Genomic DNA, 13016 nt, shown 5'->3' on the forward strand with positions numbered 1-13016 from the left:
CTACCTTAGCGAAGGAATGATGCAGATAAAGTCAAGTTGCTCCTCTTACCCAATCCAACGAGTCTAAAACCATATGTTTTTTTCTGCTCCAATGATGTGTGGGCACTTCTGTGAAGACCTGGATTTCCATATAGGCACTTCTGTTTGTGGGTGATTAGGAGTATTTTCCGGGGTTTCACAGACTGAAGCTGAGGGGCTAGAGCTGATCCATGCACCCCTGCAGGACCCACATCCAGAACATGTCTATTGCCTGATGTACAGGCGGGTGAGATTCCTCCTGGGCCTCCTGGCATACCTTGCTGAGTCCAAAAGCGACCTCAAAGACGCTTTGTTGATGGGTTTTGAATTTTTTTGTTGAGTTGGGGACCAAAACAATAGTTGTCTTCTGCCACCATGGTCTCATGTTTTCTAGAGAGAGTTTCAACTTAAAGTTTATTTTGTCCTATATAACTATCACTATGCCTGCTTTCTTTTGGTTATCATTTTCATGGAATTTTTTTTATCCTTAACTTTCAGCCTTTGTGTGTGCTTATATTTAATGTTTGTTTCTAATATACAACATATTGTGAAACTTTTTTAATCCATGCCTCCAGTATATTTTTTATTATGGACTTTAATATATTTACATTAAAAGTACTTGATACTAAATTTATTTACTATTCCCATGTTGTTTTTGTTAATTGTGTTTCATCCCACATGTTGCATATCACTGCCCACTGGCCTGTGGGATGGTTTCTGTTTATCTTGTACTTCTGTTCCTCTTTATCTTTTTCTTTCTTGCAATTTTCCTCTGTGTTTCATTTTGTTGTTTTCTTTTTTGTATATGATTCCTTCCTTTTTTTTCTCTGTGTAATGTGTAGGTATTGTCTTTGTGGAGCTTAATAAGATATTTAATGGGTACAGCAATCTGTTTTAAAATGATAACAATTTCACTTGCACAGAAAACCATAGTTTTACCTTTCTCTCCCTCCAAATTATATGATATTGATGTCATAATATTCATCTATTTATATTTGTATTCACTAACATAATTTGTTATATCTATTTATACTATTGTATTTTAACCTTTATACTAGAATTAAAAGTGATCTTTCACTACCATTACAATAATACAGCATTATGTTTTCATCTATATATTATACTTATGTTTACCACTGAGTTTCCTACTTTCTTCTGCTATTATATTGCTGTTTACCACCCTTTCATTACACCTTGAAGAGCTCCTTCTAGCATTTCTTAGAATGCAGTTCTAGTGGTGATGGACTGTTCCAATTTTGTTGCTCTGGTAATCTCTTTATCACCCCTGCATTTTTCCAAAAATTTTTTATTAAGGTTTCATTGATATACACAGTTATGAAATTTCACATGAGAAAATAATGTGGTTACTACATTTACCCATATTATCAATTCCCCACCCATAAACCAATGCAGTCATTGTCCATCAGTGCAGCAAGTTGCCACAGATTCACTGTTTGCCTTCTCTGTGCTACACTGTTTACCCCATGACTCCCCAAACCATGTGTACTAAACATAATACCCCTCAATCCACTTCTTTCTCCCTCCCCACCCGCCCTCCCACACCCCTCCCCATTGGTAACCACTAGTCTTTTCATGGAGTCTGTGAGTCTGCTGCTATTCTGTTCCTTCAGTTTTGCCTTGCTGTTATACTCCACAAATGAGGGAAATCATTTGGCACTTGTCTTTCTCCACCTGGCTTATTTCACTGAGCATAATGTCCTCCAGCTCCATTCATGTTGTTGCAAATGGCAGGACTGGTTTCTTTCAATCAATGAAAAATACTCCATTGCACACATGTACCAAGTCTTCTTTATCCATTCATCTACTGATGGACACTTAGGTTGCTTCCATATCTTGGCTATTGTAAATAGTGCTGCGTTAAACATAGGGGTGCATATGTCTTTTTCAGTCTGAGAAGTTGTATTCTTTGGGTAAATTCCAAGGAGTGGGATTCCCAGGTCAAATGGTAGTTCTATTTTTAGTTTTTCGAGGACCCTCCATATTGCTTTCCACAATGGTTGAATTAGCTTACATTCCCACCAGCAGTGTAGGAGGGCTCCCCTTTCTCCTCATCCTCACCAGCATTTGTTGTTCTTAGTCTTTTTGGTGCTGGCCATCCTTACTGCTGTGAGTTTTAATTTGCATTTCCCTGATGATTAGTGATGTAGAGCATCTTCTCATGTGTCTGTTGGCCATCTAATCAGAATTTCTTCTTTGGAGAATTGTCTCTTCATATCCTCTGCCCATTTTTTAATCGGGGTATTTGCTTTTTGGGTGTTGAGGCATGTGAGTTCTTTATATATTTTGAATGTTAACCCCTTGTCAGAGATGCCATTTACAAATATATTCTCCCATACTGTAGGATGCCTTTTTGTTCTATTGATGGTATCCTTTGCCATACAGAAAATTTTTAGTTTGATGTAGTCCCATGAGTTCATTTTTGTTTTTGTTTCCCTTGTTCAAGGAGATGTGTTCAGGAAGAAGTTGTTCATGCTTATATTCAGGAGATTTTTGCCTATGTTTTCTTCTAAGAGTTTTATGGTTTTCTGAATTACATTCAGGTCTTTCATCTATTTCGAGTTTACATTTGTGTATGGGGTTAGACAATAATCCAGTTTCACTCTCTTGCATGTAGCTGTCCAGTTTTGCCAATACCAGTTGTTGCAGAGGCTGTCATTTCTCCATTCTTTGTCCATGGCTCCTTTATCATATATTAATTGACCATATATGGTTGGGTTTATATCTGGGCTCTCTAGTCTGTTTTTGTGCCAGTACAAATTGTCTTGATTACTGTGGCTTTGTAGTAGAGCTTGAAGTTGTGGAGCTTAATTTCCCCACCTTTATTCTTCCTTCTCAGGATTACTTTGGCAATTTGGGCTCTTTTCTGGTTCCATATGAATTTTAGAATAATTTTCTTTAGTTCATTGAAGAATGCTGTTGGTATTTTGACAGGAATTGCATTGAATCTGTAGATTGCTTTAGGCAGGATGGCCATTTTCAAAATATTAACTCTTCTATCCATGAGCATGGATGTGTTTCCATTTATTGGTATCTTCTGTAATTTCTGTCATGAATGTCTTGTAGTTTTCAGAGTATAGGTCTTTCACTTCCTTGGTTAGGTTTATTCCTAGGTATTTAATTTTTTTTATTCAACTGTGAATGGAATTGTTTCCCTGATTTCTCTTTCTGCTATTTCATTGTTAATATATAGGAATGCCACAGATTTCTGAGTATTAACTTGTATCCTGCAACTTTGCTGAATTCAGATTTAGTTCTAGTAGTTTTGGAGTGGAGTCTTTAAGGGTTTTTTATGTACAATATCATGTCATCTGCAAACAGGGACAATTTAACTTATTCCTTGCCAATCTGCATGCCTTTTATTTCTTTGTGTTGTCTGATTGCTATGGCTTGGAACTCCAGTACATGTTGAATAGAAGTTGGGAGCCTGGGCATCCTTGTCTTGTTCCCGATCTTAAAGGAAAAGTTTTCAGTTTCTCGTGGTTAAGTAGAATGTTGGCTGTGGGTTTGTCATATATGGCCTTTATTATGTTGAGGTACTTGCACTCTATACCCATTTTGTTGAGAGTTTTTATCAAGAAAGGATGTTGAATTTTGTTGAATGCTTTTTCAGGATCTATGAAGATAATCATGTGGTTTTTGTCCTTTTTGTTGATGTGGTGGATGATGTCGATGGATTTTTGAATGTTGTAGCATCCTTGCATCTCTGGAATAAATCCTAGTTGATCATGATGAACGATCTTTTTGATGTATTTTTAAATTTGGTTTGTTAATATTTTGTATTGTATTTTTGTGTCTATGTTCATCAGGCATATTGGTCTGTAATTTTCTTTTTTGTGGTGTCTTTGCCCGGTTTTGGTATTAGAGTGATGCTGGCCTCATCGAATGAGTTTGGAAGTATTCCCTCTTCTTCTACTCTTTGAAAAACTTTAAGGAGGATGGGTATTAGGTCTTCACGAAATGTTTGATAAAATTCAGTGGTGAAGCCATCTGTCCAGGTGTTTTGTTCTTAGGTAGATTTTGATTACCAATTCAATTCATTGCTGGTAATTGGTCTATTTATATTTTCTGTTTCTTTCTGGACCAGCATTGGAAGGTTGTATTATTCTAGAAAGTTGTCCATTTCATATAAGTTATTCAGTTTGTTAGCACATAATTTTTCATAGTATTTTCTCTAATAATTCTTGGTATTTCTGTAGTGTCTGTAGTGATTTTTCCTTTCTCATTTCTGATTCTGTTAATGTGTAGACTTTTTTTTTTCTACATAAGTCTGCCTAGGGGTTTACCTATTTTGTTATTCTCTCGGAGAACCATCTCTTGCTTTCACTGATTCTTTCTATTGTTTTATTCTCTCAATTTTATTTATTTCTGCTCTAATCTTTATTATGTCCCTCCTTCTACTGACTTTGGTCCTCATTGTTCTTCTTTTTCTAGTTTTTTAAATTGTGAGTTTAGACTGTTCATATGGGATTGTTCTTCTTTCCTGAGGTAGGCCTGTATTGCAATATACTTTCCTCTTAGTATTTCCATGGAAGGCTTTAGATTTGTGGTTACCAAAGGTTCAAGGTTAACTTCCTTACTATCTAAAAGTCTAACTTAACTCACTTAATATGCTATTACAAACAATGTAAAAGCTCTTTTTTTCTCCTCCTTTTTCTTCCTCCTCCATTCTTTATGTATTATGTATCATATTCTGTACTCTTTGTCTATCCCTTGATTGACTTTGGGGCTAGTTGATTTAATTTTGCATTTGCTTAGTAATTAACTATTCTACTTTCTTTAGTGTGGTTTTATTACCTCTGGTCACAGCTATTAAACCTTAGGAACACTTTCATCTATAGAAGTCCCTCCAAAATAGACTGTAGAGATGGTTTGTGGGAGGTAAATTCTCTCAGCTTTTGCTTATCTGGAAATTGTTTAATCCCTCCTTCAAATTTAAGTGATAATCTTGCTGGAAAAAGTAATCTTGGTTCCAGGCTCTTCTGCTTCATTGCATTAAATACATCATGCCACTCCTTTCTGGCCTGTAAGATTTCTGCTGAGAAGTCTGATCATAACCTAATGGGCTTTCCTTTGTATGTGATCTTATTTCTCTCTCCGGCTGCTTTTAATAGTCTGTCCTTAATCTTGATCTTTGCCATTTTAATTACTGTGTGTCTTGGTGTTGTCTTCCTTGGGTCCCTTGTGTTGGGAGATCTGTGCACCTCCATGGCCTAAGAGACTGTCTCTTTCCCAAGATTGGGAAAGTTTTCAGCAATTACCTCCCCAAAGACACTTTCTATCCCTTTTTCTCTCTTCTTCTGGTACCCCCATAATGCGAATATTGTTCCGCTTGGATTGGTCACACATTTCTCTCAATATTCTTTCATTCTTAGACATCCTTTTTTCTGTGCCTCAGCTTCTTTGCATTCCTCTTCTCCCATTTCTATTTCATCTATTGTCTCCTCCACCGTATCTAATCTGCTCTTAAAACTTTCCATTGTATGTTTTACTTGCAATACTGTGTTCCATAATGATTGGATCCCGACTGAAATTCATTCCTGAATTCTTTAATATTTTTCTGTACCTCCATAAGCATGTTAATAATTTTTATTTTGAAATCCCTCTCAGGAAGCTTCATGAGGTCGATTTCATTTGAATCGTTCTCAGGTGTTGTATTCATAATTTTACTTTGAATCAGGTTCATTTGGCATTTCATATTTGTAGATGGCACCCTCTAGTGCCCAGAAGCCCTATCTCTGGAGCTGCTCAGCCCCTAAAGCAATGTTGGGGGTCACAGAGGAGTGGGATTGGTGCCTGGGGGGAGGAAAGAGCTGTTTCCTGCTTCCCGGATGCTATGCCTGTCTCCACTGCCTGAACCAGTGGGGTGAGCACACAGGTATAAGCCTCTGTGCTTTGCATTTGTAGTTGCTGTAGACAGGGCTTCCCTCTGGCTGGCCTAACACCAGGTTAAGGTTTGCTGGTTTGTGAGCCATTTGGAGCTAGCCAGAAGAAAGGTGCAGTGGGCTGCATATCATGGAGAGTGTCTTTGGAGCTGTGTAGCCATCCAGGGAACTGGAGTGCCTGAAGATCATGAAACTTCCCAACCTTATGGGCAGAGTGCACCCAGACAATTTTGTCCACCTGTCCTTTCTCCTGAGCACTAAGCTCTGTGCAATCCTTGCTCCTTTAGCAGCCCTCTTGCTATTAGGAAGTCTCTCAGACTGCCTGCCTTTCTTTTGTCCCAGAGCAGCTGGATATAGATCCCTGCTCTCCACAAGTGACTGGAACCTCAGTCTCTCCAGGTATTTTGCCTGTCTTAGCTTTGCAAACCCCTAATCACGAGATTACCATAAAAGCACCAAGAAATGTAGGTTTGTGCTCCCAGAAAAGATCTCCAGAGTTAGGTATTCAGCAATCCCAGGCCTCAGCTCCCTCCCCACTCTGTTTCTCTTCCTCTGGCCCATGAGCTGGGGGAAGGGCTTGAGTCCCACTGGGCCATGGCTTTGGTACATTACCCTATTCCATGAGGTCTTCTCTTTTCTCCAGGTGTTTGCAGTCTGGCACAGTCCTCTTTCCTGTTGCTCTTTCAGGATTGTTGTATTAATTATATTTTCATATAATATGCGATTTTAGGAGGAAGCCTCTGTCTCATCTCTCATGCTGCCATCTTTTATCCAGACCAATCCCACCCCTGCACTTTTGAAGGACAAATTTGCTGGTATAGTATCCTTGGTTGACACTTTTTTTTCTTTCAGTACTTTGACTACATCATCTCACTGCTTACTGGTCTGTGGGGTTGTTTCTGTTATAAGATCTCTACATTTTTATGGTTTCATTCTATTTGGTGCTTTTCTAGTGCTGATTTCAAAATTCTGCTTTGTCTTTGACTTTAGACAAATTGATTATAATGTGCCTCAGTGAAGTTTTCTGGGGCTAATGTTACTTTATACCCTTTTGAGTTTACTGGACCTGGATCTATTTCCTTCGCAGATTTAGTAAACTTCCAGACACTGTTTCCTTAAATATTTTATTACCCTTTTCCTCTCTCTTCTCTTTTGGGACTCCCATAATGTGTATATTGATCTTTTTGGCAATGTCCTACAAGTGCCTTAAGTTATTGTCACTGTTGATTCTATTTTTTCTCTTCGCTTCTCTGACTCAATTATTTTCAGTGACATTTCTTTGAGTTTGCTGATCTTTTTTATCTTTTCTCTGCTTGATCTATTCTCTTTGTTGACATTTTTTGTTAATGTATCGCTCTCCTGATTTGGGTAAGCATCTGATATGACTTTTATTTTAAATCTTTCTTGGGTGAATCATTTATCTCCATTTCACTACAGTCAGTTTTAGAGATTTGTCTTGTCTTTTAATTGGAGCATAGTTTTCAATTTTATCATCTTCCTTGACCATGCATTGATATCTGCACATTAAATAAAACACCTTATCTCCAAGTTTTCAAAGACTGGCCTTGTACATTAGAAGGCCTCCATCAATCAGACCAGTCAGGTATTCCATGTGCCTGTCATACTTCTGTGTTCATCCAACTCCCCCTTTGTATCCCAAGAGTTTAGAGTATGCCAAGTCCCATCAGTGTCCTGAGATAGGTGAGAGAAAAACATCCCTTGCATAGTGGCTAGAAAAGTTGGTACAATTTTTCTCTACTCAGGGTGAAACTGGGAGCTGAATTTTTTTAATTTTACTTACTCTGCACTAAGCAGGGGAGAGGAACTGTGGCAAATGCATACAAAACTCTTTCAAACCACATGCTCTTTCAAACTTTTATTTTGCTCTTTGTAGCTCCTGGGCACACAACAAATTCTGGGGATTATTAGTTCTTAGTCAATCTCTTATGCAGTAGCTGGAAAAGTTAGGTGTAGATACATAGTCTAACTCTTTCCTGGGAGAAACTTGGAGCTAAGCTTTGCTGCCTGCTAACCATTCACTAAGCTGGAGGATGAAGTGTGAGAAGTGCTTGCACACAGATTCATAACTGACACTTTGTTTTCCATAATTCCCAGGAGAATAGCAACTTTTAGGCCCACTACCTCCCAGAGACAGACAAGTTAAAACTCAGACTCTGGTGCACCAGTTGGAAAACTGGGGCACTAGATGTGTAATTCATACCCTTTGCTACTTAAGGAGAAGCTGGGAGTTGGGAGTTCCCTTTCAATTATATGGTACTGTTTAGGGATGAAGGGATCTCAATTTTTTCTAACCATTTAGGATGTTGGCAATTCCTCACTCAGTGTGCAGGAGTTTCTCAGCTAGTTTTTGTATTTCTAATGAAGGCAATAACTACATCTATAACTACTAATATTTGGTGTCTGTAGACAGAGGGAAATTTCAAGGCATTCTATTCCACCGTCGTACATCACTTTATTTTTTTCAAATTTATACTTATGCTGGGTTTGGTTTGCTTTCCTTTTTCTAATTTCTTAAAGTAGAAACAATTGTTTCTTCTTTATCCATGAGCCATTTAATAATGAAATTGAGTTCTGTGAAGAAATCTCATAATCAACAAAAGTTTACCTTTACTATTTCAAGTTATACTTAATTTGAGGAATCATCATTTTGGCCTTAAAGATAAATGAATGTGTTGATCTTTCTCATTTTCATTGAACACCATGTATCTGTATAGTTTTAAGCACTCAGTTATGATAATAAACATTTCAAATTCTCAGACCCAAAGGCTGTGGTCTGTCTCTATGGTGGAAGATTTCTGAGATAACGTGACCTGAAATACCCCTGTTGTTTAACGGAGTTCTGGGGTTGCTTCAGAGAGCCAAACTAGGTAATATTTAAAACAAGTCCAACAAAGGATCCATTGCTAGTAGAGATCCATTATTATATATCCATTAGACAGAAAGATTTCTAATTTCTTAGAAGGGATTCTGAGTATTATAAATCTTTCTTTGTTCCAAAAATTTGTAAATAAACTAATTTGATGACACAAGAATTTGGATGATTAAGATTCTTCCAGTTTTCCATTTACAAATGACTACTTGTTTTTGCATTGTTTTATTATTTGAGTCCTTATTAAAAAGCATACCTTTTCCTTATGCTTTCTCCTTTTTAGAAACCTGTTCAAAATCAGAGATAAAAATTGAGAATGGATTCATTTCTGAATATGAATTTACATATCCCTTAAATAGACAAGCACAATATAAATGTAAACCAGGATATGTAACAGCAGATGGTGAAACATCAGGATCAGTTACATGTCTGCAAAGTGGATGGTCATCCCAACCTACATGCATTAGTAAGTGATTCAAATGATAGTGTTCATTATCCTAATGATCACTGAACAGAAGCTTACTTAAACTTAACTTTTTGGGGGCAGGAAGAGGGGCTTGATGTGGTTATATTTAAAAGAATATATTTAAAATCTTTAAGAAAAAATACACAATATTTTGCCTTTTAAAATTAATCACTAGTAGGGCAGAATATCAGTTCATCTTTCAGTACAAGTTTTTCCTACTTTATATCCCATGATTCAGAAACTAGTTAGCGAGTCGTGTGTATTCTCGTGTAAAATCAGTTATTTTTAGCTGAGACCTTTGTGCTTGTTGTATTTTTTTTAGGTGATCAAAATTTTATGGTAGAATATTTTTCTTTGTAAATATAAAAGTTCATGTTTTTTTCAGTTAGAATATGGGTCCATAGTGCATGCTTTTTGGAATAATTTAGTTACATTTTCCTTATAATTTAGATGTACATTTGTACGATTTGTATGTTGGATCCTATAGAGTAGGTTCACTTCTGAAAAATTCTGTCCCTTAGAAAATCTTCATGAACATCTAATTTTTGGAAACAGAGAAATGTTCCTAGATAGAACCAAATTCTGCTTTGTTGAAAGATTGCCCCGTCACAATATCTATATGTTTATGAAGATATTCTAGGAACAATTTCCTCAGTTTATATTATTTACTCCAAAGCCATACAGTGATAACTTTGAAGTGATATTTAACATTTTCACTTTGAGTGAAGTGGATTTTAAAATATCCCTTTCTACTGTTTTCATTTTGGTTTTTTTTTCTATTTTGATGCTTAGTATGGGCACTAGCCAAAGGAAAAACATTACAAAAGTTTCTCCCATATCATTAAAACTCACTTTATACTATATTGTGATTATTATCCACTATAACATTCTCATTATGAAAGAAAAAATATCTCGATTACAATTTTTTTACTAATATAGTTTTGCTCTATTTTTTAAAATTCTTAAGTTAGCTGGCTACCTAGCACATTATAAAATTTGAGATAAATTATTTAAACCTTTTTTGACTAGTATAATTAGTATAAATTGAGACTATTTTAACACTTTCTTTTTAAAACTAATTATAAACAATAAAAATTTATCTATATTAAATCTTGGTAAGTTTGAAAGAATACATAGCCATTAGGAAAATATTTGGGAATCAAAATCAGTGTGTGAGTTTTAAATATTAGTATGTTTTAGTGTTTTATAGAATTTCAAAAATTTACACACATTGTTGAAAATTAACCATTTTATTCAACTAATCAATTTTTCTACTGTATATATTTCACAACTGCTGATATGGTTGTCATCTCAATTCACGAAATGCTATTATGCTTTGTTAAAAAAAGTACAAAGCATCTGTAATGACCTATTTTATTACAAGAATAGGGCAAATGCATGAGTATAATTGAATTTAGAAAACTATCCTTAAAACAAATCTTTCAGAAGGCATAATTGATGAAGAAAATGTGTAGAAACATATTTTTCCATTTTGACTAACTTTTTCAAGACAATGATTTATCATTTGTATTCTTAGATTACTTGTATGTGATACTTTATTAGCACATACTACTTGATACAGCTTATTTTCCCTTGGGGTTGGACTTACTCGATTTGATCATCCATTAAGTAATATTAGAAATGTAGTCTTTAATTCTATTATGCCTTAGAATCTTGTGATACACCAGTATTTGAGAATTCCAGAGCCAGAAGTAATGGCACATGGTTTAAGCTTTATGACAAGCTGGAATTTGAATGCCATGATGGATATGAAAGCAAAGGTGGGCACAAGACAGGTTCCATAGTGTGTGGTGACAATGGTTGGTATGAAAAACCTACATGTCATGGTAAGTATTTTCTTTTCAGGTATTCTTTTTTCAGAATTAACAAAATTTGTTTAAAATATTCCATTTTTAAGAAATTTGAATTATCTATAATCATTTTAAAGGAACAATTATTTACATCAATGTGTCTCCTTCTTATTCAATGTAAACTGGGAGAAGAGGGTGTTTTGAAGCCCAAAGATAATCTATCTGATAAATTAACATTTCCTGTGAGCCATATATATCATAGGTATGTGAATAAAGTATAATTGCTTTGTGATTCTAAGTACAAGCTTTCATATTACTTAAAACTGGGTTCTCATGACCAAAATTAGTTTCTTAGAACTTCCTCACCTTTTTTGCTCCTGTGTTTCTGCTTCACAACTTCTACAGGTCCTGAGAGAAGCAGTTTATTTTCCAACATTGACAATTCTGTGGATGTTATGTGAATCTCTTGTACATTTGCCGATCAGCTGCTTTCCAGGGTTAAATACAGGGCTTGAATCTATATAAAACTGAGTGGGTATAGAGTGTTCCAAACCCATGAATAATATGTGCAAAGGTTTGATAAAAATACAGTATCTGAGAAATATCAGCATGAGAGGATTCTATTCAAGATGTGGGAGAATTAATTTTATGAGCTGAATAGGAGGCAAAGGAAAGATTATCCAGGTTATTTCAGGGCATGCCAGTATTGGGATTAATTTTATGATTGATGAAAGCCATACAGGAGTTTTAAGGAAAGGAATGATACATGTTTTTAGATTTTAAAAATATTTTTCCCCATATGCTGTGCTTTGGTGAGCAAGAGAAGATTCAGAGTTTATGTAGGGCGACAAAAGTGTGGTGATTGGGGTACAGTGATGGCCAAAGAGATGAAGAGCAGAGGACACATTTAGGATATATTTTGGTGATAGAAAACACAGGTAATGGTACTAAATGTTAGGCATAGGAAAGTAACAATAAAGGGCTCACATGTTTGCTTGTTTTTCATAAGCAAGCAGGTAAATGGCAATGCTTTTCCAAGGTGGTGCTGCCAGAGGAAAGATCACTTTGGGAAATATTTAACAACTTTTGACTCATTTGTATTAGGGTTGAGGTGTACATGGATGATTGAAATTAGATATGCAAACTAGAGTTGAATAGGTTTAGCCAAAAGATATACACTTGGGATTATCACCACATAAATGATTATATCAAATTGGAAAAGAATACAGAATGAAAGCAGAGGAGAGTTCAAGACTAAGCCCTGAAGCATTCCAATATTGAGATGTCAGACAGAAGAGGAGCAGGTGGCAAGTAAACACAAAAGAAGGAGGACCCAGAGAACCACAAGATAAAAAGAAAAACAAAAGTTGGAATGAATGTGGTCATAGACGTGGAGAAGAGAAAATGATTAAAGGAAAAGGAAGTACAGTAGATTGATTAATAGTGAATGCTGAGGAGTCAGCCTGGCTGCATTCTAATTTCAATTTTCACCATTGCTAAATATGTATCTTAGGCAACAACCAAGTCTATTTGAAGATTTATTCATTCTTTTCTATCTGCAAAATGTTTTAATATTTACAAATGTCCTAGTATTTCAAAGGATTGTCTTAGTTATTAGACTAAATTATCCATATAAAGTCCTTGCCACAGTGCCTGCCACACATTAAACTCAAGGAAATTGTAATCTAATTCTATTATTATGATAGAGTGGTGAATATTTCTAATTCAGTTGATATATGCAATTAGAAGACTATAAAAATATGGTAGATTTGGCTGTGTACAGGCCAACAATAAGTGGAACACAAACAGTTTTGGATGGAGTAGATACTACAGAACCTACATAGAACCTGCTGAAAAGAATCATTGGTTAGAAATTCAATACAGTTTGTGTACATCACTCTTTCAAAAAGCTTTGTTGTGCCCGGTAA

General features: G+C 35.7%; 1 protein-coding gene across 4 annotated transcripts in view; it reads left to right on the forward strand.

Annotated features, from left to right (window-relative positions):
* The window catches only part of CFH (complement factor H), a 114484-nt gene that overhangs the window by 84617 nt on the left and 16851 nt on the right, over positions 1–13016 (forward strand). For all 4 annotated transcript variants that reach the window (XM_073221900.1, XM_073221899.1, XM_073221898.1 and 1 more), the window contains 2 exons: positions 9095–9277; positions 10948–11124. In XM_073221900.1, coding sequence (XP_073078001.1) covers positions 9095–9277; positions 10948–11124 — 360 coding nt within the window. The remainder of the gene's footprint in view (positions 1–9094; positions 9278–10947; positions 11125–13016) is intronic.

This window comes from Manis javanica, chromosome 14, assembly GCF_040802235.1.
Source record: "Manis javanica isolate MJ-LG chromosome 14, MJ_LKY, whole genome shotgun sequence".
In the NCBI taxonomy this organism is placed as follows: domain Eukaryota; kingdom Metazoa; phylum Chordata; class Mammalia; order Pholidota; family Manidae; genus Manis; species Manis javanica.